The sequence below is a fragment of the Lepisma saccharinum genome, chromosome 1, assembly GCF_977018435.1.
Source record: "Lepisma saccharinum chromosome 1, izLepSacc3.1, whole genome shotgun sequence".
NCBI classification, from domain to species: Eukaryota; Metazoa; Arthropoda; class Insecta; order Zygentoma; family Lepismatidae; genus Lepisma; species Lepisma saccharinum.
This window is the reverse complement of record NC_139229.1, coordinates 193,058,452-193,083,408: the sequence shown is the minus strand read 5'-3', so window position 1 is coordinate 193,083,408 and position 24,957 is coordinate 193,058,452. Positions and strand designations below refer to the sequence as shown.

At 38.3% G+C, this 24,957-nt stretch overlaps 1 protein-coding gene across 1 annotated transcript; it reads right to left on the bottom strand.

Moving 5' to 3' along the window:
* Positions 1-14,684: 14,684 nt before the first annotated feature.
* On the bottom strand, positions 14,685-16,403 carry LOC145987921 (uncharacterized). Its single transcript, XM_083122742.1, has one exon. It carries the CDS (start codon positions 16,401-16,403, stop codon positions 14,685-14,687), a length of 1,719 nt encoding a protein of 572 aa, XP_082978868.1.
* Positions 16,404-24,957: the final 8,554 nt, after the last annotated feature.

Genomic DNA, 24,957 nt, shown 5'->3' with positions numbered 1-24,957 from the left:
CGGAAAGTTGAAACCGGAAACACGAAATATTCTTCCATTTAAATCTCTGGGCATTTTCGTCTGCAACATGTCCTTTACAATCCGGCTGCAATTTTGTTCTCTTGTACCGGACGTCTGCAAGAAGTTAACTTTTTTAACGATTACGTTGCATGGAGAACTAATGGACGAAGATCCCTCAGTTGTAACATTAATTGTTTCACATTCACCTACCAACAACACTAGAACGTTAAAGAAACGCTGCTCTTCAGCAAATTCAGTTACGCTGTTTAAAAGATTACTGCTTGACGCTTCGCTGACGATTACTAATCTAGCACTTGGCTTCGTATTCAGTAATATTCGTAAAATGTATTCAGCTGAGGCCCCGTCCTGCAACAAAACTACAATTAATCCAGAATGATGGAAAAAAACTTGTTCACTTTCGCCTTTTGCTGTTGTCTGGTAGATCACTTGGACATATTCTTCATTGTGGATGTTTCGCATAAGTTTATTAGCAAGCTCCGAGTCACTTGAAGCGTCCAGTATAGAAATGACAGGTGTTACCATAACGCACTGAGTTAAGTAGGTTGCAATTATAACAGTTTCTTTCTCCACGAATATGGGGAGATTATTAGTCAAAGCTGCTCGAAGAATTACAAAAATCAGGAACACTTTTGACACATCTCTCATTTTTTCGCCGTTGCTGATGATATATCTGGAAGAAAAATATTTGAATGTGTAGTTATGCTTCACTCAAGTGGTGATGAAGACAACTTCAACCAGTGCAGCTAGTAATGAGAAGGCAAAAAAGTGTTGTTAAGTATTAATTGGTGAATGTACACTGTGTTTGTAGATGATTTCGAGCGATGATCTAATTCTTCTCAGCAGCAATGTTCTGTTAAAAAAATAACGAGCTCTAATGCAATCAACTAACATCACAGCTTTAAATGAATCACAACATGAACATGCTATTGAGGAATAGTACACACTTAGTGTTTTAAAAATATTAGGAACTGAAGTGAATGATACAATTGAGGAGGCTGCAGGAAAAGGGGCACATTACACTCCGCAGTCGGTGATATAATGGTGATATCCGATGAGTAACGGCATGTTTGATCGGGAGGGGAGAACTACCAGTGAGTGTGAGTAGAACATATGCTTGCCATAAATGAGTATACAATATTTTTTTAGAAAACGATTCATCATTTTAAGCCTGGAAGAAAGGCACATCCCACTCTGAACCCAATCGAAGTCTTGTAGTATTGTGCTAGGTGCTTGTTTCTTGAATTTGACAATAGGAAAAATCCCATCGATAGGTGTCGGAATCCAGGTATTCATGACTGACGTTGTTATGAGAAGTGACGGGTAAAAAACGTAAAAGAATGGAAACAGCAAACAGAAATCCTTGAGAAATATGGGAAAGCAATACATGTCGCGCAAAGGATTTACAGTGAGAAGTAAACTGCGTGAAAAGAAGTAGCACGCGTTGCAGAATTTCTACGTGCTAATATACAAAACTGTTCGAAGAAAACAAGGACCGTGTGTTTACAGCTTTCTGTAAGCTTGCAGAGTACAATGTAACAATATTGGTACCTGTTTGGTTTAATCAAATCGTCCCCATACAAAAGAGCTTACAAAAAATACAGGAATGATCCTGAGAAAGCAAGAGCACATCAGTTGCGAGTACAGGCTATATATGCCTAAGGGCCTGTGGAAGAGAAACAGATAGGAGACAAGGAGGAAAATCTACGACAGCTCGTGAAATTTGGCTGCTTGTACTTATTAGATCAGTGTTTGTCACAGTGAGCACAATCTGACATCTGTGCTCTATCAATATTCATTTTCAATATTAATTTTATCATGTTCAAATATAAACATTTTATATCACCGAAAGGGAGGGATTTATAAAATTTGGACCCCTAGGCTATCCTTTGTTTTGGGGTCTGCCGCCGTTATTGCTATCATTATTATTAACAGTTTTGTTGTTATAGTATTCATTAATCGCATGCTCTGTATTAGTAATAATAGTAATAACACTTTTAAACTTTAAAATATGGACAAATCTGATTCTAATTGCAAATTATTCATTAAACTTAGATAAAACAAAGTTATACTTAGATTTAACAATAGGACGCTCACCTATAACTGATCCCTTCTGGCTTTCATGGCTGCAACTCATGACTCAACGTCAGTATCTTGCAGGTCATCACCATTCGCTGTAAAGGATGCCAAACTAGAAAATCTGATATTCGACGCTGAACTTCTAGGGGCAGTTTTAATATTTAAACGCTAGAAATTATTTCTATATACCTAATTTCATGAAATAAGCAAGTAAAAGATCTTCATGTGTTGTTTTATTTTTCTATTAGCTTAATATTAAGGAATTTTAATAATCGATGGTCTTTGTCACTTCTGCTCCTTCAACGTCCCATAGGCTATAGCCTAGTGGCAAATCCCCACCCTGATCACCGATTTGCATGAGGATAGAACAACGTTCATACATTTCCATGGTACGGAGTTTCTCTTGTTACTTAACAGTATATAACCAAGTTACACAGGCAAACGCAAAGACCTTCGTCCTGTAAAATTTGTTTTTGTGGGATATGACCTTCAGCAGTTAAAATATTACTACGTATTTCAATGTATAATTCATTAAACATGAATTTTTGTAAAACGGGTAGTACAGCAAAAATACGACGTTTGTCCAAAAAGAAACCGAACTTTCAAATTTGCTCACCAATGAAACGATCCGCATTGGTCAACTTACTACCACCACGAAGAGGGATCCTTCAGAAGTACAACGCCGTTGAGTGCACCAGTCTGCGTGTTTAGTTTTGATCCTGTGCGCAGTTAAGTGAAGTCGTGTTGCATGACTGCGGCGATTTTCTGATACGCAGAAAATGAAAATACTCATAGAGAACGCGTGTGTATCAAATTTTGTTTCAAATTGGACAAGACGTTTACAGGAACGCTAAAAATATTAGAAGAAGCACATGGGGAAGACTGTATGAGTCGGACATAATGTTAAGAGTGGTATGAGCGGTTCAAAGCAGACAGAACATCCATTCGATGCAAAGCCTGAACGGCGATCAACATCGTGGGATGAGGTGTATATTGAGCAAGAGCGTGTTGTGGTGCGAGAAAATCCTCGGTGGACCATCTGTCAAACAGCAGAAAAAGTGTGAAAAAGCAAACCGTCGTGTCATGCGATTTTGGAGGGAAAAATTGAACATGCATTGTGATTTCTGACACAAACAGAATCTGAACAAAAAGAATCACGTGTTGACATCAGTAAAGATATCTGAACCGAGCAAATGAGAACGATAGCTTCCTGCGGATCGTCGTAACGGGTGATGAGACCCGGGTCTACGTCAAAGGCGTCGAAATCAAAGCACAGTCATCGCATTGAGTGGGCAAATCGTCTCTGAGAGCGAAAAACGCACGCCAAAGTCACTCCAATGTGAAAGTGATGCTCCTTGATTATCAAGGTGTTTTGCATTATGAGCACGCCCTACGTGAACAAAACATCAACAAACAGTTTTATTTAGAAGTGATGTGGCGTTTGAGGATGGCTGTGAGCAAGAAGAGGCCTGTAGCGTGGGTAAAAGTAACATGGATGCTGCACCATGACAACGCTCTAACACATTCGGTGCTACTTATTCGAGAGTTTTTCGCCAAGCACAACAAACTTCTTGTACCCCACCCCCTTATTCACTTGATTTTGCACCTGCGGAGTTTTTGTTACCCTGGTTAAAATCCACTCTGAAAGGACGCCGCTTCCAGCCCATAGAGAGATTAATAAAAATTCCTTGGGAACCTGCAGGCTATTCCCAAAAATGCGTTTCAGAACGCATTCCAGCAGTGGAAGAAGCGCTGGGAGCTCTGTATTAGTATCTGAGAACACTGTTTTCAAGATGATAAATCCGATTAAGCTGTGTACAAGGTAAATAAATTTATTTTGAAAAAGTTCAGTTTCTTTTTGGACAAACCACGCATCTCGTAAACCTTGTAATAGCGTGCACCCCACAATATGAATGAATCATGGTGGCTGCCGTCTTTCTTAGAAATAGAGTAGAGATATTTTGTAGTGAAGTCATTTGGATGAGTAGCTTATTCTACAATTTTCGTGCGTTCAGAAACCTGTAACATTGGCAATCTAATTTCAAACATTTTTCAAAGGCGGCAACGAAATATCTAACCTACCTGTTGATACGGAGAACTGCTTATCTAAATCTGTAACATTTTCACAGACTGTTGCAATATATAAATACTTTATCTAACAAAAAAATTGGAGCTGTATATATGGGTAGTAATCAATAAAGCTTAAATAAATATCCTGGACTGAAGTGACCATAGCGACCTTTCAGTATTCAATTTGGTGCAAGAATCGTTAATTTAGGGTTGGTTGTTTACAATTTCATTTACGACATTGACAGCTAATTGGAACGAGCGTGTGAGAATAGAAATCAGATTGCCAGGTAAAGGCATACCATTAGCCTACTAGCTGTATGATCTAAGGTCAAGAGTAACAATAAAGCAAGTTGGCATTGCAGGAAAGGAATGCTGTCATAAAATCGAACTGCGCTACCAAAGAAGTATCCAAAATAAAATGTTTGATTGCATTTACGCAACAACAGAGATGAAGAAAAGAAAATATGGAAATTTTAACTGGACATAAAGGAATAGATTACTTGATTTGTAAAAACAGCATCCTGCGCGATTAAATTGGCAAACATTGACTCTTGGATGCTCCTGTTTAATTTCCATGATTATACTGAACGCAACTCCAACTGGCGGCTGGGAAACAGCGAATCAGCGATCAGTTGAATTTTCTTCGACTCAAATCGGGCATTCTCGAGTCACAAGATACCGAACGTTGTTCGCGGGACGAAACAAATGAGCATTGGGTACACCACATGTTGCCAACGTACTGTAAAGCACGAGAGTGTCTTCTCGGGCAACGATATTGCCAGCACCAGAAATCAGCGGGGTGTTAATGGTACAACTACCGAAGGAGTTTCACATGCAAACACTCTACAAACACGCAAATAGACAACTGGCAAAAACAGAAGTACGCTTGGCAACGTTGCTTCAGGAGAGCGATGTTACACCTTCAGCTTTAACTTCGCAACTGAGTTTGTTGACACCCATCGACCACCCACTATCCGAAGACGATTGGGGGACAGAAAGGGACAGAAATAGCCGACAAGGTCAGCCGCCAGTTGGAGTTGCGTTCAGTATAATGTCCTTGCTAATAGCAAAAGAGGGCTATGGATTGTTCTAACCTTAAATTGGAAAATCTATTATTATTATTATTATTATTATTATTATTATTATTATTATTATTATTATTGATAATAAATCCGAAAATATAATAATAATATAATGCTTCTTAACATAAGAATTTTAAAAAAATACTAGCCCAAAGTAAAATTATATTAACTTCACGGAATAATATACATTAGTCAGTGAGATCCTTTACAAAACAAACTGCTAGACAGCTCACTTATCGATGTCGGCTGGTATATCATATTCTTAGCAAAATTATAAAAATTATTAAATTGGCAAGACTTTCCAAATATGACACAATCCATTGGTAAGAATTCCACTTTACATTCTAGGTCATATCCCGTTTGCGCTGTACATACGAGATAACGTGACTTTTGAAAAAAAAAATGTGTCGAACTTTTGATTGAAGTTTGTGGAGTTTTTCGATCAAAACAGGTGACAAAATGTCAAGTATTTTTCTTGGTGCGAGATAAATGCAAATGTAAGTACGAATGGTCCGATAGGTTTGGAACCAGAACTCATTGACACTTCGGTCTGAAAACTTCCCAAGCTAAATGGAGGGGGGGTAAAACAAGTGCAGTGCTTATAGACATTTAATCTTTTCTGCTCTTACGGCGGCCGGTTCTCGTTCTGGCAAGGGAAGTGGGGAGCGGGGATTACGCCGCAGACCAGCCAGACAACAGCGGTTGCGCCTAGAATTACGACGCGGCGGGAATAAGTACTAGGTGAACCTCGTACTACATGGTGCTGCGTTTCTTATCGTGCTGGATTGGTTGCTTCCCCGCTCGCCTTGCCAGCATAGGATCGGCCGCCGTAAGAGCAGGGACTGCAGTTGAAACCTACTTTCAGTTTCAGTTTCAGTTCGGCTCGGAATGAAACATTGCGGTTCACTTTCAGTTCTCGAACTGAAACTGGAATGAAACCGGAGTATATATGTCCGAACCAGAACTGGAATGATCTGATGTTTTACATCCAGTTCGGCACGGAATGAAACCATTCGGTTCATTTTCAGTTCTCGAACTGAAACTGGAATGGAACCGGAATATATATGTCCGAACCGTAACTGGAATGATCTGAGGTTATAGTTTCAGTTCGGCCCGGAATGAAACCTTTCGGTTCACTTTCAGTTCTTGAACTGAAACTGGAATGAAACCAGAATATATCTATCCGAACCGTAACTGAAATGCTCTGGGGTTTTAGTTTCAGTTCGGCCCAGAATGAAACCTTTCGGTTCACTTTCAGTTCTCGAACTGAAACTGGAATGAAACCGGAGTATATATGTCCGAACCACAACTGGAATGATCTGAGGTTTTAGTTTCAGTTCGGCCCTGAATGAAACCTTTCGGTTCACTTTCAGTTCTCGAACTGAAACTGGAATGAAACCGGAGCATATCTATCCGAACCGTAACTAGAATGATCTGAGGTTGGACTTCTAGTTCGGCCCGGAATGAAACCCTTCTGTTCATTTTTAGTTCTCGAACTAAAATTGGAAGGAAACCGGAGTATATCTACCCGAACTGTAAATGGATGGACTGAACTTTCACTTCCAGTTTGGCCTGGAATGAAAGTTTTCAGTTTTCAACATACTTGTTCACACATAAACACATGTGCAGATGTAACAAACAAGTTCTTATGGGTTGGCAACTATGGCAGGTTCCAGCTTTGTTGTTATTTGTTTTTTTTTACAATAGAGGATAAGGAAACTCTTGTTCTTTTTTAATTTCTGAAAGTAGCGTATGACATCACAGTACAGTAACCAAATTATAGTTAAACAAATACATTTATGAAAGTAATGTATGTCATCACAGTACAGCAACCAAATTGTAGTTAATAAAACAGATACAATTGTATGTGAGCTGTGGCTAGCTTCATAAGTGTGTCCATTTTCGCGCAAAACTACATCAATAAGATTAATACACATTAGATTTTCCTATGGCAGCAAATTTTCCAATTCATGGAAAATGGCATTTACTCTTTTGTATGTAATTACATAATTTTGTTTGGTTTTCTGAATTCCTGAAAATAGAAAATTAAAATAAAATAGTGTATGAACTTTTAATTTATGAAAAACGCAATAAGCATCTATCCTCGATGGATATTTTCACACCTACAAATAACCGTGGATGAAAGAAAAATCACTTAAAAATATGCTTCACAAACTTTGGTTGATTGTAAATGACACATGTCATAATTTTGTAGTACGAGTTCCTCCTCCTCGTATGTAACCTCGTATTTGCACTTTAACAGCTATTATTTAAATTTTGAATAAAAAAGGAAATTAGGTCATACATAAATCTTACAATGTTAATCTTTTAAATGTCTTTCCAAACGAAAATTATGAAAACGACAGCAAACATGTGAGCATTAAAAACAATGAATATTGACCTTCCTCCTCGACGAACTCGTAAACACTACTGGAGCTAATAGAGGAACTGAAAGAATTTTCATCTTGGTTTAAGGCTGGCAAGTGCTGATCAGAACGCTTTTGGAATAAAGCATTCGTCCGCAAGACCATGAGATCATCAAGTGTTGGAGAGGAAAGGTTGTACCTCAAATCTGACATTACAAACTTCACACTTGAGGACAACCGCTCCACGCTTACCTGGGCGGCTGGTGCAGCCAAAACCACCGGTGTCGGGAAAAATGCGTCCGGGAAAAGTGTGCTCTCGCAATAAAAGTGGAAAAAATGCGCCCTCTCAAGAGTAACCACAATGAAAAGTGGGGAAAATGCGCATTGCACTTGCCTTCCCCAGTTACCCATTGAAAGAAAATGTATTGTGGTTTAAGCCGACAGTGTGTCGATCAAACTTCTTTCGTGACCGCAGAACCAATGACCACCACTCTTGGACAATGCCGATATGAGAATTGTTTCTTGAATTGCGCTGCAGCTGTGGTGAAAAACACGATTCCAATGTGGATTTGATTAATATCTTGTATGAACAGGGTTATTTATAGTACCTGGATTTAAACAGTTTGATGGCATGGCAGTCGGGTAGGAGGCCACGTGATTGGTTGGGAACGGGAATGCAATGCGATGTAAGGCACTGTTGGAAAATACATACTTCCTGTTCCCATCCTACAGGTGGTGACGCAATAGAAACTGGACCGGACGGACGTAGTGACTAGTGAGTCACCTACTGACTATTTGAATCAACAATGTTATTTTTTTATGTTGTAACAATATTACATTTATTTTGTTATAATTGAAATCTGGGCTATAAAATATGAAAAATGACACCAAACACGACCAAGATATACGAATTACAAACATATTGCCACTCAGAAGTAATAACTACGTATCCATATTATTATGTAGCGTATTGGAAGCAATGAGTTCGTGTTTGGTGTCATTTTCCACACTTATTTCATACAATGTTTAGGTATATAAAATATTGAGAATTCAGGGGGTACACAGAAATATTCAATTATGTCAAGGGGGACTCTCAGGCAAAAAATTGGGAAACACTGCCTTAATGGCATTTCGGATCTTATCCATTTCCAAATATTCGGATCTGGCAGCCCCCAAAATACCAAATTGTTTACTACGAAGTTTTATTCCGAAACAAAACTTAAACTGAAAGTACACGGAGGGTTATGGTGCACCAGAATGTAGCCAAACATTTCAGTTCAGGTGCGCACCGGAAATGTTCACAACGAGGTTTCATTTCGGAACTGAACTGAAGCTGAAAGTACACGGTGGGTTATGGTGCACCAGAATGTAGCGAAACATTTCAGTTCAGGTTCGGGTGCGAACCAAAAGTGTTCACAATGAAGTTTCATTCCGGAACTGAACTGAAACTGAAAGTACACGGAGGGTTATGGTGCACCAGAATGTAGCGAAACATTTCAGTTCAGGTTCGGGTGCGAACCAAAAGTGTTCACAATGAAGTTTCATTCCGGAACTGAACTGAAACTGAAAGTACACGGAGGGTTATGGTGCACCAGAATGTAGCGAAACATTTCAGTTCAGGTTCGGGTGCGAACCAAAAGTGTTCACAATGAAGTTTCATTCCGGAACTGAACTGAAACTGAAAGTACACGGAGGGTTATGGTGCACCAGAATGTAGCGAAACATTTCAGTTCAGGTTCGGGTGCGAACCAAAAGTGTTCACAATGAAGTTTCATTCCGCAACTGAACTGAAACTGAAAGTACACGGAGGGTTATGGTGCACCAGAATGTAGCGAAACATTTCAGTTCAGGTTCGGGTGCGAACCGAAAGTGTTCACAGTGAGGTTTCATTCCGGAACTGAACTGAAACTGAAAGTACACGGAGGGTTATGGTGCACCAGAATGTAGCGAAACATTTCAGTTCAGGTTCGGGTGCGAACCGAAAGTGTTCACAGTGAGGTTTCATTCCGGAACTGAACTGAAACTGAAAGTACACGGAGGGTTATGGTGCACCGGAATATAGCGAAACATTTCAGTTCAGGTTCGAGTGCGAACTATAAGTCGAACTGGAGCATGTTTCAGTTCGAGTTCAAATTCGGTTCGCAGTCCCTGCGTAAGAGTAGAAAATACCTATAACTACGGACAAGGCCTCAGACGTTTAGCATATCTTTACCTTTATAAGTTCATAGATTTTCTAAATAGGCACACGTGTACTCCTCACATGATCCATTCAAATATAATGTCCAGAAATCCTGACCAAGGCAAACCTACCTAGATATAAATTTTTACAAGGTAAATTAATATTCATCATATGGATGAATATGAGATTTGATATTTGCACACTCACCTCAATTAGGACTCCGGCAGTTTGATTCTTAATACAGAAAATTTTTCCAGAAGATACAATTCAATCAGCACGTGTATCAATGTACGCTGCATAAAACACACCTTACTATGTACTAACTTCGTTGACCCTGTACGTCAATAACCTATTGCAGAAACCACGGGTAATTAATAGGAGGTGCCTGGCATTTCTCCCCATTACCAAACTATCTAATGCAACAGAGGTAAATTTTCATCCCCGTCAAGGATGATTTCACTCCATCACTTCAGGGATAAAATCATCCGTGGTACAAGATGACGGAGCTGCTGAACTATTCATGGAAGATCATATACATACAAAATTTAAAATTTAAATTTATATACTTTCTTGCAAGAAATCAGCTAAATTTTACATTTTCCAATGAACGAGAAAATTACTAATACACTTGTTGCCAACAGATAATAAAAGATTGATGAATGAACAGAGAATGAAAGTTCAGTGCAAATGCAGTGAAACAATAAATTTATATTTGTGCAAGATATTAGTGTGAAGAAATCAATGTGTATTTCTTACATTATTTAACAGTTTTTTTCTAGTCATTGCTAACAATAATCATCCCCGTATATCCAGCAATGGCATCCCTAGTATCTTTTCAAAAAGTTTAATTTGCACAATGTGAATACTGTACATTTTCTATGTTAAAATCAAAACTATCCAATCAGGAGAATACAAGTGATATCAGGCCATCATGGTGTGCAAGCAAAATCAACACCCGACTCAATCCAAGATTGAGAATGGATGTTTCTCTATTATTATGTATTATTTTGATTTTGTTACTTTCATACGTACTTGTTCTTTCATCAGTGTCGTTTGATCATTTATTTTCACCGTTGCGATTAACTTTACCAGCTCGAAAAAACGACCTTAAATAACCGATACAAACTATTGAAAACAAACTTTTCTTACAGTAAGGTGAAAGTTTTCTCACGGAACATTATGTCCTCCTACCAGGCAGAATGGACAAAGCGTACTGCGTGCTCATGCGGATGAATTAGGCCATTCTTTGGTTAATGCATTTTGGTATCCGATCGATATACATTATGGCTGCTGGTTTACTTATCTGTAATGTTTTTCTCGTGCTGTCACGATATGAATATTTCGATATAATTCATTTGCGAAACACGTTTCCCACAATTGGAACACTTAAGAACGTAAGAAACGATTATTAATCAATCTTCTAACAAATTCAGTAATGCTTAATTGACAAATGCAAATGTTTTCCTGTGTATTAGACTCAACACGAATATGCTGAGCTGGAATGTGGAAATGGATGGATACAATGTAGGACATGGTTGTATCAAGCCTAGATCTTGTACTCGTATCTTTATATTACAGTTACACTCTATCCAGGGTATCAGGGTATCTGGAGCGAGCGAATGAAAACAAGTCTCTGCGCAAGTAGAGACTCGAGAGGGCTTGGCCAATGAACTCGTTAGATGGGAAGTGATTGCAGCTACCAGCCATTTGCAGAAGCAAGCACCTTCACCGATATACGTATGTGGCCTTGCTCCACAGATTCCCTGGACAGAGTATAATTGCTGACTGGGTTCTTTGCGAATTGTAGATGAAAATTCTTCTATCTTTCTCGTTGTGTTCTGAAGCCTAATATTCTAGTAGAAGCAGGGGTATTGCTCAGCTGACAGGAAATATTTTGATTAAATCAAAATATTAATTTCGATATTTGATATGTTTCCTCATAAAATATGGTGTAGTAATGACCCGCTGGCGCCTCCGTCCTCGTTGTATTGTAATTATATGTTTGCTCAAAACGTTATGGAAAACGGTGAAATCAATAATCCGGAACCAAATCGTCAAATTCAAGCCACGATATCAAGATAGAATGAATGGATCAGTTTTTATCAGAAGTTAGCATTAAGGCGTGGATACACACATATTTTTATGACTTTTGTTTATAAGTATTTTCATGTTTCTAGATCCAGTGGTTTGAGCTGTAAATGTATCAATTTTCTTAAAAAAAAAAAGTTTAACATCCACCTCCGCCCCTTGTACATTGGATTTTGGAAAAACCCTTCTTGGAGGGTGCTTACGTCATAAGAAAAAAGACCCTAAACTTTCAGTTTGCTATGCCCATAACTTTCGGCTTTGCATTTATGAGTCAATGAGTATATCAAGATTTTGTAATTGTTCATACGGATATTTGTTTTAAAATATGTACGGTTTTGGGATGGCTATGATTAGTTATATGTGTATATCGAGTCCGCTCAATTATTCTAGTCATATCTTATGTAACTACAGGGAGTCCATAAAGTCCTGCAGGAAACTAAAACTCTATAACTTCTTAACCGTTCCGTTTAAGAATACATTTGGGGGGGGGTGAGAATAAGGGAAGTTTAAAGTTTTGTTTTTGCCTTACTGCTCAATGACGCTTGCACTGGTAATCACGTGATCACGTGACTTAAGATGGCGTCCATCCAGGATAAGGCACAGTGTGTGCTGTGGTTTGCGGAGTTAAAATCTTGTGTTTCAGTGCGGAGAAAGTTCCAAACAACGTATGGAAAACCACTCCCAGCAGACACAAGTGTCAAGAGATGAAATGAAAAGTTCAAGGCAACGGGAAGTGTGTCAGATTTGCCACGCAGTGGAAGGCCAAGAGTAGTGACGATGTGATTCAGACAGTGCAGGACAGCGTGGGCCGGAGTCCAATGAAATCGCTTAAACGAAGATCCTTGGAACTGGGAATACCGAAGTCAACGTTACACAAGATCGTACGCAAGAAGATGAAGGTCCGGCCCTACAAGTTAAAATTTGTACACGAGCTGATAAGACAAAGACTGTGACATGAGAATGGAATTTTGTGAATCAGGAGAGATGGATTGGCCGAAGAGGACCCGCACCTTGACCTGCAAGATCACCAGACTTGACACCTTGCGATACTGGCTGTGCTGACATGTAAATACCGAGGTGTATTCACGGAAAGAAGCTAATCTGGACGACCTGAAGGACAAAATAATTTATGTGATTCTGAATATCCCAGACGAACACCGTCAGCACGCAATTATCGGTTTCGCAAAAGGACTGCAACAGTGTTTGGACGTGAATGGTACACAATTGGAGATTTGGCGATGAACTGAACAAGCAGAAAGAAAAACTTTGAACCTTGCTGTAAGTACACACATTTTTTTAAATAAAGTTAATAGTTTTCAAGTTATAGAGTTTTAGTTTCCTGCAGGACTTTATGGACTCAAGGCGTGCAACTATTTCCTCTTCTCGCCATTTACAGATGGTCCATTTAAATAAAATTGCCAATCGGCGTTCCTCGTTCCATCTCCTGCATAAAGAAACATCAAACATTTCGTATTCTCTTCGACGTATCTATTCTGTTCTTAGAAAATTGGCAGTGCCAGGAAAAATACGATCACGTACAAAAGCACCACACTACATTCAGACAATTGCTTAATAACCATTCACATTCACCCACAAAGGATATAATTCCCAACAATTGCGCAAGACTTGCAACATACCCACAGTCACTCCAAGAATACATTACATCTACCTAAAGAAGATATTAAATAGTATACATCTGAAAATGATCTCCATTACATCGCAGGCTTAAGCTTCATCTGAGGTCAGTACCCGAAGCACCAGAACATCCATCTTTAGAAACGTACTAATTCCCAACCTAACACACAGTTAGCTCCCATTTGGTTGCCAGTATTGAAGTCAAGGGTGCCCGCAGGATTTTTACAATTAATAGTATTATTATTGTCATTACTTTACAAATCAAATTGAATTGATAATAATTTGACTTTGATTTGTTTTATTTTATTTCGCTTTTTTTGCCACTTCTTGGCTAATTTGCAAAGATGGGTATGAGACATTATGAAACTGATGATTGGACATTCACAAACATCCATGCCCAGGCCGGAATTCGAACAGGGAGCCCTACTGTCGTAGCGTGATGTACTAACTACACCGCCAGATTGAATTGATAATAATTTGGCGTTGTATATAACTATAATCTGTAGAGCAAGGCCGCGCATAGCGGTATAGAAGGGAGAATCGATTGGGACAGAGCGAGGCAGCACACGCTCCTCCGAAGGCTGGTACTGCAATCGATTCCCCCTCTCACGTGTCCATTGGTGGAGCTGTCTCGCTTCCTCGTTCGCTTGCTCCAGAGATACCCGAGACAGAGTATAATCTCAAATCCCAGCAAATCTCTTGGGAAACGTTTCGTAGGTTTCCTATTCGAATGGAAGCTCAAAAAATATTCACATCATTGTAATTTTAAAAGAGGTGAGGAAAATTTTACAAACACATAGCTAATACATTCGGAAAAACATAGGCGAGATAATAATTAGATAGGAAATTATATATTACACATTCTATTATTGTGATCCATTATAACAATTTGTTATCGATGTTAGGATGAAAAGAAATATTTTCTTACCTAAAATATTTCCTGTAAAATTTGCCTAAAAATAAAACAATCCATCCAAAAGCCCAAAAATTTTCGCTCAACTTAATTTTCCAATTTCAAGCTCTCAACCTTCTCCTCTTTCTTCTTCCGCACTCCTCTCTATGTAAAAATATACGCTTATTATTATCAGTCCATTTCTTTAATTACAGAATATATTGAATATTTAGGTGAACAAGGAAAATTTTCAGAAACAAACTTGCTTTATGCATTTAAGAACTCAAGAAATGTAGGAACTTTCTGCCTATTTCCATTATGAATACAAGGAAGCTGACAACAAGACCAATTGGTAATATGAGAAATGCAGGTTGAAGATGCTTTAAAGTAAGGACAGTCGTCTCATCTGTCGGTGCCTCCAATTCAGAATGTCCTTTAGCAAAGCCATCTTTGATCCACTTTTCGATCAACCCAGCCTGTATCATCCTCTGTAGAAGATCATTTAAACGGGACTGAAAGAAAGAACTTTTTGGAAATATGAATGCTTGGCTTAAAACTCCTCCTGGTTCTTTTACAACATTCACAACTGGTTCACCTTTTGTATTTGTGAACCGTTTGGCAATTATATATTTCGCTGGATTATACGGAATAAGAATTATGGAGTCCCTTTTCAAGTATAGGTTTTCAATGATTCCTGTATAATCGTAACCTGGTCGGAACCTATGACTCATGTTGCTAATATCTGGAGCCTTAGGTTCTGCAAGTACGTATCTCATACTGTAGCCAGCGTATATAGGAAAATCAAGTTCAGACACTTCTTTGACAGTTTCTATCTCTGGGTAGTGGTGAACAGTGGTGAGTTCTGACACAAGAGCGCTCTGATAAATAGAACTGATTATCAACGCGAAATAGAAATGAAGCAGAATTATCACCTTCAAAATCCTAGTCTTCGGTGTAAAGCTAGTTGGGACAAGAAGCAGAATGAACACTGGATAGAATAAAAGCATTGTTATCCGTCTCTTATCTGAAACCTTGAAGAATTTCTTGTTCACAATTATCGCAAATTCAACAAATAACACCACTCCTCCAATCCACATCCATATGTGAAGTGGAAAGGGAAGGAAAATGCTCATCCATTGTGGGATTTTCTCAGCTTTTGGAACCACGAAAACTAAGTCTTGTACTACCAGTCTGATGCTTGGGTCTAATACACGGAATCTTTCATAATTCAATCCAGGAATATTAACACTCAGATCTATTATGTTTCTCTGAGCGTCGCCAGATATCCCATTCCAAGACCTATTTGGAAGAAGCTTCCCAAATTTTATGCCCTTGTATACTTTAACCCATGATGGAGTGAAATTCATGTATTGTGACAGTGACCGAAATGCTAGACCTGACATTCCTGAAACATCTTGAAAACTGTTAGTGTTTTCAGGTATTATGGTATCCGGTGGGAAATTGAAACCGGAAACACGAAATATTCTTCCATTCAAATCTCTGGGCATTTTAGTCAGTAGCATGTCCTTCACCACAAGGCTGCAATTTTGATCTTCTCTGTCGGACGGCTGCAAGAAGTTCACCTTTTCAACGATTACGTTGCATGGATAAATAAAGGACGAAGATCCCTCAGTTTTAACGTTAATAGTTTCACATTCAACTAACAATATAAGAATGTTAAACAAACACTCCTCTTCAGCAAATTCAGTTACGCTGTTTAAAAGATTACTCCTTGACGCTTTGCTGACGATTACTAATCTAGCACTTGGCTTCGTATTCAGTAATCTTCGTAAAATGCATTCAGGTGATGTCTGGTCCTGCAACAAAACAACTATTAATCCCGAATGATGGATGAATATTTGTTCACTGTGGTCTCTCGTTGTTTTCTGGTACATCACTTGGACATATTCTTCATTGTGGATGTTTCGCATAAGTTTATTAGCAAGCTCCGAGTCACTTGAAGCGTCCAGTATAGAAATGACAGGTGTTACCATAACGCACTGAGTTAAATAGGTTGCAATATTAACAGATTCTTTCTCCGCGAATATGGGGAGATTATTAATAAAAGATGCACGAAGAATTACCAAAATCAGGAAAACTTTTGACACATCTCTCATTTTTTTGCCGTTGCTGATGATATATCTGGAAGAAAAATATTTGAATATTTAGTTATGCTTCACTCAAGTGGTGATCAAGACAAGTTCGACCAGTGCAGCTAGTATTGAAAAGGCAGAAAAGTGTTGTTAAGTATTAATTGGTGAATTTACACTGTGTTTGTAGATTATTTCGAGCGATGATCTAATTCTTCTCAGCAGCAATGTTCTGTTAAAAAATAACGAGCTCTAATGCAATCAAATAACATCACAGCTTTAAATGGATCAGAACATTAACATGCTATTGATGAATAGTACACCCTTAATGTTTTAAAAATATTAGGAACAACTGAATGATACAATTGAGGAGGCTGCAGGAAAAGTATAACATTCCACTCTGCAGTCGGTGATATAATGGTGATATCCGATGGGTAACGGCATGTGTGATCGGGAGGGAAGAACTACCAGTGAGTGTGAGTAGAACATTCCCTGCTTGCCATAAATGGGTATACAATATTTTTTTAGAAAACGATTCATCATTTTAAGCATGGAAGAAAGGCACATCCCACTCTAAACCCAATTGAAGTCTTGTGGTACTGTGCTAGGTGCTTGTTTCTTGAATTTGACAATAGGAAGAATCCCATCGATAGGTGTCGGAATCCAGGTATTCATGACTGACGTTGTTATGAGAAGTGACGGGTAAAAAACGTAAAAGAATGGAAATAGCAAACAGAAATCCTTGAGAAATATGGGAAAGCAATACATGTCGCGCTAAGGATTTACTGTGAGATGTAAACTGCGTGAAAAGAAGTAGCACGCGTTGCAGAATTTCTACGTGCTAATATGCAAAACTGTTCGAAGACAACAAGGACAGTGTGTTTACAGCTTTCTGTAAGCTTGCAGAGTACAATGTAACAATATTGGTACCTGTTTGGTTTAATCAAATCGTCCCCGTGCAAAAGAGCGTACAAAAAATACAGGACTGATCCTGAGAAAGCAAGAGCACATCACTTGCGAGTACAGGCTATATATGCCTAAGGGCCTGTGGAAGAGAATCAGATAGGAGAGAAGGAGAAAGTCTACGACAGCTCGTGAAATTTGGCTGCTTTTACTTATTAGTTCAGAGTTTGTCACAGTGAGCACAATCAGACATCTGTGCTCTATCAATATTCATTTTCAATATTACTTTTATCATGTTTAAATATAAACATTTTACATCACCGAAAGGGAGGGATTTATAAAATTTGGGCCCCTAGGATATCCTTTGTTTTGGGGCCTGCCGACATTATTGCTATAATTATTATTATTATTATTATTATTAATAGTTTTGTTGTTATAGTATTTTACTTTCATTAATCGCCTGCTCTGTATTAATAATAGTAATAACACTTTTAAACTTAAAAATATGGACACATACCTAATTACAAATTATTCATTAAACTTAGATAAAACAAAGTTATACTTAGATTTAACAATAGAACCCTCACCTAAAACTGATTCCTTCTGGCTTTCATGGCTGCAAACTCATGACTCAACGTCAGTATTTTGCAGGTCATCAACATTCGTTGTAAAGGATGCCAACCTAGAAAATCTGATATTCGACGCTGAACTTCTAGGGGCAGTTTTAATATTTAAACGCTAGAAATTCTTTCTATCTACCTAATTTCAGGAAATAAGCAAGTAAAAGAACTTGATACGTTGTTTTATTTTTCTATTAGCTTAATATTAAGGAATTTTAATAGTCGATGGTCTTTGTCAGTTCTGCTCCTTCAATGTCCCATAGGCTATAGCCTAATGGCAAATCCCCACCCTGATCACCGATTTGCTTGAGGATAGAAAGAACAACGTTCATACATTTCCATGGTACGGAGTTTCTCTTGTTACTTAACAGTATATAACCAAGTTACACAGGCAAACGCAAAGACCTTCGTCCTGTATAATTTAGTTTTTGTGGGATATGTCCTTCAGCAGTCCCCTTCCTTCAATCAAATATTACTACGTATTTCAATGTATAATTGATTAAACATGAATTCTTGTAAAACGGGTACTACAGCAAAAATACGACATTTGTCGAAAAAGAAACTGAACTTTCAAATTTGCTCACCAATGAAACGATCCGGATTGGTCAACTTACTACCACCACGAAGAGGCATCTTTCAGAAGTTCAACGCCGTTGAGTGCACCAGTCTACGTGTTTAGTTTTGACCTGTGCGCAGTTAAGTGAAGCCGTGTTGCATGACTGCGGCTATTTTCTGATACACAGAAAATGAAGATACTCGAAGAGCAACGCGTGTGTATCAAATTTTGTTTCAAATTGGACAAGACGTTCACAGAAACGCTCAAAATGTTACAAGAAGCACATGGGGAAGACTGTATGAGTCGGACACAATGTTATGAGTGGTATGATCGGTTCAAACCAGACAGAACATTCATTCGATGCAAAGCCTCAACGGCGATCAACATCGTGGGATGAGGTGTATATTGAGCAAGAGCGTGTTGTGGTGCGGAAAAATCCTCGGTGGACCATCTGTCAAACAGCAGAAAAAGTGTGAAAAAGCAAACCGTCGTGTTATGCGATTTTGGAGGGAAAAATTGAACATGCATTGTGATTTCGGACAGATGAACAAAAAGAATCACGTGTTGACATCAGTAAAGATATCTGAACCGAGCAAATGAGAACGATAGCTTCCTGCGGATCGTCGTAACGGGTGATGAGGCCCGGGTCTACGTCAATGACGTCGAAATCAAAGCACAGTCATCGCATTGAGTGGGCAAATCGTCGCCGAGAGCGAAAAACGCACGCCAAAGTCACTCCAATGTGAAAGTGATGCTCCTTGATTATCAAGGTGTTTTGCATTATGAGCACGCCCTAAGTGGACTAAACATCAACAAACAGTTTTATTTAGAAGTGATGTGGCGTTTGAGGATGGCTGTGAGCAAAAAGATGCCTGTAGCGTGGGTAAAAGTAACATGGATGCTGCACCATGACAACGCTCTAACACATTCGGTGCTCCATATTCGAGAGTTTTTCGCCAAGCACAACACACCTGTTGTACCCCACCCCCTTATTCACTTGATTTTGCACCTGCGGAGTTTTTGTTACCCTGGTTAAAATCCACTCTGGAAGGACGCCGCTTCCAATCCAAAGAAGATATTAAGGAAAATTCCTTGGGAACCTGCAGGCTATTCCCGAAAATGCGTTTCAGAACGCATTCCAGCAGTGGAAGAAGTGCTGGGAGCTCTGTATTAGTAGATGAGGACACTGCTTTCGAGGTGATAAATCCGATTAAGCTGTGTACAAGGTAAATAAATTTATTTTGAAAAAGTTCGGTTTCTTTTTGGACAAACCACGCATCTCGTAAACCTTGTAATAGCGTGCACCCCACAATATGAATGAATCATGGTGGCTGCCGTCTTTCTTAGAAATAGAGGAGAGATATTTTGTAGTGAAGTCATTTGGATGAGTAGCTTCGGATTCTACAATTTTCGTGCGTTCAGAAACCTGTAACACTGGCAATCTAATTTCAAACGTTTTTCAAAGGCGGCAACGAAAGATGTAACCTACCTGTTGATACGGAGAACTGCTTATCTAAATCTGTAACATTCTCACAGACTGTCGCAATATATAAATACTTTATCTAACAAAAAAATTGGAGCTGTGTATATGGGTAGTAATCAATAAAGCTGAAATAAATATCCTGGACTGAAGTGACCGTAGCGACCTTTCAGTATTCAATTTGGTACAAGAATCGTTAATTTAGGGTTGGTTCCTTACAATTTCATTTGCGACATTGACAGCTGATTGGAACGAGCGTGTGAGAATAGAAATCAGATTGCCAGGTAAAGGCGTACCATTAGCCTACTAGTTGTATGATCTAAGGTCAAGAGTAACAATAAAGCAAGTTGGCATTGCAGGAAAGGAATGCTGTCATAAAATCGAATAAAATGTTAGATTGCATTTACGCAACAACAGAGATGAAGAAAAGAAAGTAGGGAAATGTTAACTGGACATAAAGGAATAAAAAAAAAGCTTCCACTTGATTTATAAAAACAGCATCCTGCGCGATTAAATTGGCAACCATTGTCTCTTGGATGCTCTTGTTTAATTTCCATGATTATACTGAACGCAACTCCAACTGGCGGCTGGGAAACAGCGAATAAGCAATCAGTTGAATTTACTTCTACTGAAATCGGGCATTTTCGAGTCACAAGGTACGGAACGTTGTTCGCGGGACGAAACAAATGAGCGTTGGGTCCACCACATGTTGCCAATTGTACTGTAAAGCACGAGAATGTCTTCTCTGGCAACGATATTGCCAACACCAGAAATCAGCGGGGTGTTAATGGTACACTTCGCAACATCTTATTTGACAGCCCCGAAAGAATTCTAAGTCCCGAAATCGTAAACTTAGCAACATTGCACTTCAGCTCCAGGTGAGAGTAGCCAACTTTGAGTATGTCCTTCCACTAGACGAAAAACTCTGCGGTGATAGGTTTTCAATTTAACACTTTCCATGAACTTAGAAACTATAAACCGCTATTATAATATACAATCAAACAGAAATAATAAATTGGAAAAAAGAACCTTGAAGGATATTTACGATTCTGCTTGCTCCACTTGAAATTTGGGGGGTTTGAATCACTGAATAGAGTTTTTCTCCACCTGGAGGAAATTGCCATCAAGTTTGTGCAGAAAGAAGCAAATTTGTGAGAAGTTTATGCGACATTTTATTTACAATACCTTCCATAATATCGAACAGTTCTCAAAAACATATATTTTACACGACTTGTCGAGAAAATGTGCTTGAAACACAGGAAGGTGGGAGTCTTCATAAACGTCAAAATGTTTTTAAGAGTATAACTTCATTGAGTTAACGTAGAGCAGTTGGTTAGGCGCTGTTATTTTTCATCAAGCGTGAAAGGTCGCGGGTTCAAATCCCACCCTCTCCTCTTTCTTTTTTTCTTTTTTTGTTTGCTGAACAGATACCATTGATATTAGAATATTTAAAAATGAATCCGATGCACACTTGAGGGACGTCCCTTCTGCGCATATTTCCCCTTAGAAGTTGGAGATTTCCAGGATTTAATGTTAAAACTATTATTTCTAGTTATTGTTCATATGTTGTGTTAACACACACATCATGATTAATTCACAAATCACATATATGTATTCAGTATGCAAAATGTAATGTTATTTAAGTTATGTATTGTTTGTTCTTCACTGACGCCTAAAATATTGATTATTTGATTTCGATAAACTAAAAAGAGATATACAGTTATGTTAAGTAGTGATGTAGTGCAGTACTGTAACGCAGGAGAGCGTTTAATGAGTTCAAATTGCTAAGATTGGTAATTTTATGTCCGTTCCTTCGTAATGACTGTTGTCAATCCTCTCACCACCAGCTTACCATGCGTCTAAAACTAATAGTAAATTGCCAATTAACATAAGTAAATGGTTATTGCGACGGAGGCCGATTTGATAAGAAACTACTAATAAGTATTTATATAGTGAGTGACAAACAACAAATTCAAAACCTCATAACGATCGTTAATTCGTCACTGCCTTTGTAGCCTATCTAAAATGTTTGTCTTCTTTGTACAGAAAGTACGAGTATCAGATATAACAAATTTTCCGCACTAACTTTGCAATATTCGAAACCACCATTACAGACTTAGCTCTATGTAACGTCATTCTGCGCATTCCACGTGGCATGTGCCTTCCCCCTATCATCGAAATAACTTTCTCTTACTATTTCCTTTCCTCTCGTGAAATACAGAGACCAATGTTAACTTCTTAGCACGGTGGATAAACTTTACACCCAACGATATACTCCTGAAAAAAACTGCCTAGGTGGAATCGAACCTACGATCTCCCTCGTAAGAATCAAGCACGCTAGCTCATGTTAAAATTTGCTACCAGTTTTAAGAAACCAATTCACACATAATGTCATATCTATAATTTCCTCATGGCAATTTTCATGAGGAAACGAATTCAGATAAAATCGAGAAACGCTGAAAGGGAAAAATGATGAACATGTCTATTGGCGTTTTGTCATATTTTGTAAATTGTGTAAAAATTCCGTGTTTTGAACAAGCAATCGTTTAGTTACGAAGTATTTTGTTGTTTGTTTAAAGTAGGAACAGGAGAGCGAAAAGGAGTCATTTGAACCAGACCCCGTTTGACAAGAAACTTCAGCTTTTTTACAAAGACTGTATGAAAAGAGAGTAAATTAAAACAATGGAAACCTCGAATCTAATACTAACGAACTTCAAACTATGAAAAACATATTTTCGTGGTGGGAAAACTCCAAGTCATTTTCGAAATATGAACTTAATGTTTTTCTTTATTATGAAGTGGAGATATGGGACGATATGATCCCTCAGCAAGAAAATTTTAAGTAAGCTACCTCCAACTTTTTCAATGGTCATAATTACTAATTAGGGTCCGGAAGTTGATGGAAAATCAACTTTTTTTCTGACCCTTAAAAACAATGCTAAACCTGATATCATGTCCGTTTTCCTTCAGTTAGAGCCGGAAAACACTTTCTATTTTTATTTTTTTTTGCATTTTTCGGCCTTTTCTGGCTTTTAGTTTATTTGTCAGTATTTTTAACAGTTTTTGTTGCAATTTTACTTATTTTTGAGGTTTATTTTTCTCCTCCCCTGTTGTTTCGTGCATTTTGCATTTGCTAGTAAAACTTACATATTTAGATTTCTTGACATGGTCCTTTTAGCAAATTCACCACGAATCGAAAATACGGTCAATGGAAAATCATAATATTATTCTTAACTGAAATGTTTGGCAATGGATTAAAATAAATGTACTTTGTGTGAAGATCTACTTTGAGGTTCTTTTTCTGGACACTACTATCGCTTTAATCTGTAGTTTTAAAGTAAAATTAGTCACAATATTAAATGCAATTACACTCTGGTGTACGCGAAGCAGAACTGTATTTTCGGATGCTGGCCGACTACAGTATCATAGAAGGCCCACTCTGAAAGGAGATGAATTGGTTGATTTGGTGTTTTAAGTCAACTTTATGCATAGTAAGGCTAATCGGGACTGGACCTACAGTTTAAAGTGGGATCCAAACCGAGTGCATAAAATAACGTGAACCGTGTGGTGTAGGGGTATTGTTTGCTTATGGAATGGAAGGTCATGGGTTCAAACCTACTTCTTTGCAAAATCTTTTTCGGGAAGTAAACGGCTTTGGACGAGAATGCTTATCTACGTTTCTTGGATATTTCCGTTGATATTTATGCGATTTATGTCCAGCATTTCCGGATGCAGAAAGTTGACATGTAAGTTCTTAATATGTCTTAACTTATAACAGCTGAATGAAAGGAAAAGTATTTCCTAAAATCCTGCCAATCACTGAAATATTATTAAAAACATTAGTAGAAGCATTACTTGAGTCATGCACAGTCGCGACGATTATGGAGTGTGGAGGGGCAGATGACCCAGCACTATGCTAAACATTATCTACCAAGGGAAAGAAACTGTCCTTGCCCTCCCCCCTCCCCCCACCTTGCCCCATCAGTTTTGAAACCCAATCGCCGCCTCTGAGCATGCATCGCATAAATATTTACAGTAATATCATATAATAGTATATTACGTTATTAGAACACTTCGTACTCGGTAAATAAAAAGGAAAAAATAATAAGGAAAGGGTGGGATTTGAACCTACGATGTTTCGATCTTGACGAAAACAGTAAAAAAACGAAAGTGTTGTCATCTAACCAACTACTCCAGGAGATTGCTAACGGAAAGCTCAGTAAAACACGTTAATCTCTGTTGAAGCAACATTGTGCCGGAGTTTCGAACAATTTTTCGCCAAGAACCAAGGAAAAGACACACTTTTCAGAATCGTTTGGTGTTGTGCAAGGTATATTTACTAAACATTTCGCATAAAATCATGATAAATTTGCCTTCTTGCATTCAAATGTGACAGCAATTCTTTCTAGGTGGATGAGAACCTGTTCAGTGTTTCACAATGCACATACATTTTTTTATTTTCAAATTCAGAACGAGGAATCTTGAAATATTTTCAACATTCGTATTTCTACTTAACATTTTTTTGTCTACTCATATATTTTATTACTGCTTTAGGGTATCTTTACTTTATGGAATGTGAAAGAATGAAAAATAATCACGAGCGTTTTCATTCAGGAAGAAGAAATGTTGCAAAGTTGGCTACTCTTAGTTGGCTCTGAAGCGCTATGCTGCCAAATTTACGAATTCCGGACTTTGAAATTTTTCAGGGAGGTCCAATAAGATGTTGCGAAGTGTACAACTGCATCCGTGGTCCTACACGAGGGAGTTTCACATGCAAACACTCTACACACACGCAAATAGACAACTGGCAAAAACAGAATTACGCTTGGCAACTTTGCTTCGGGAGAGCGATGTGACAGCTTTAACTTCGCAACTGAGTTTGTTGACACCCATCGACCA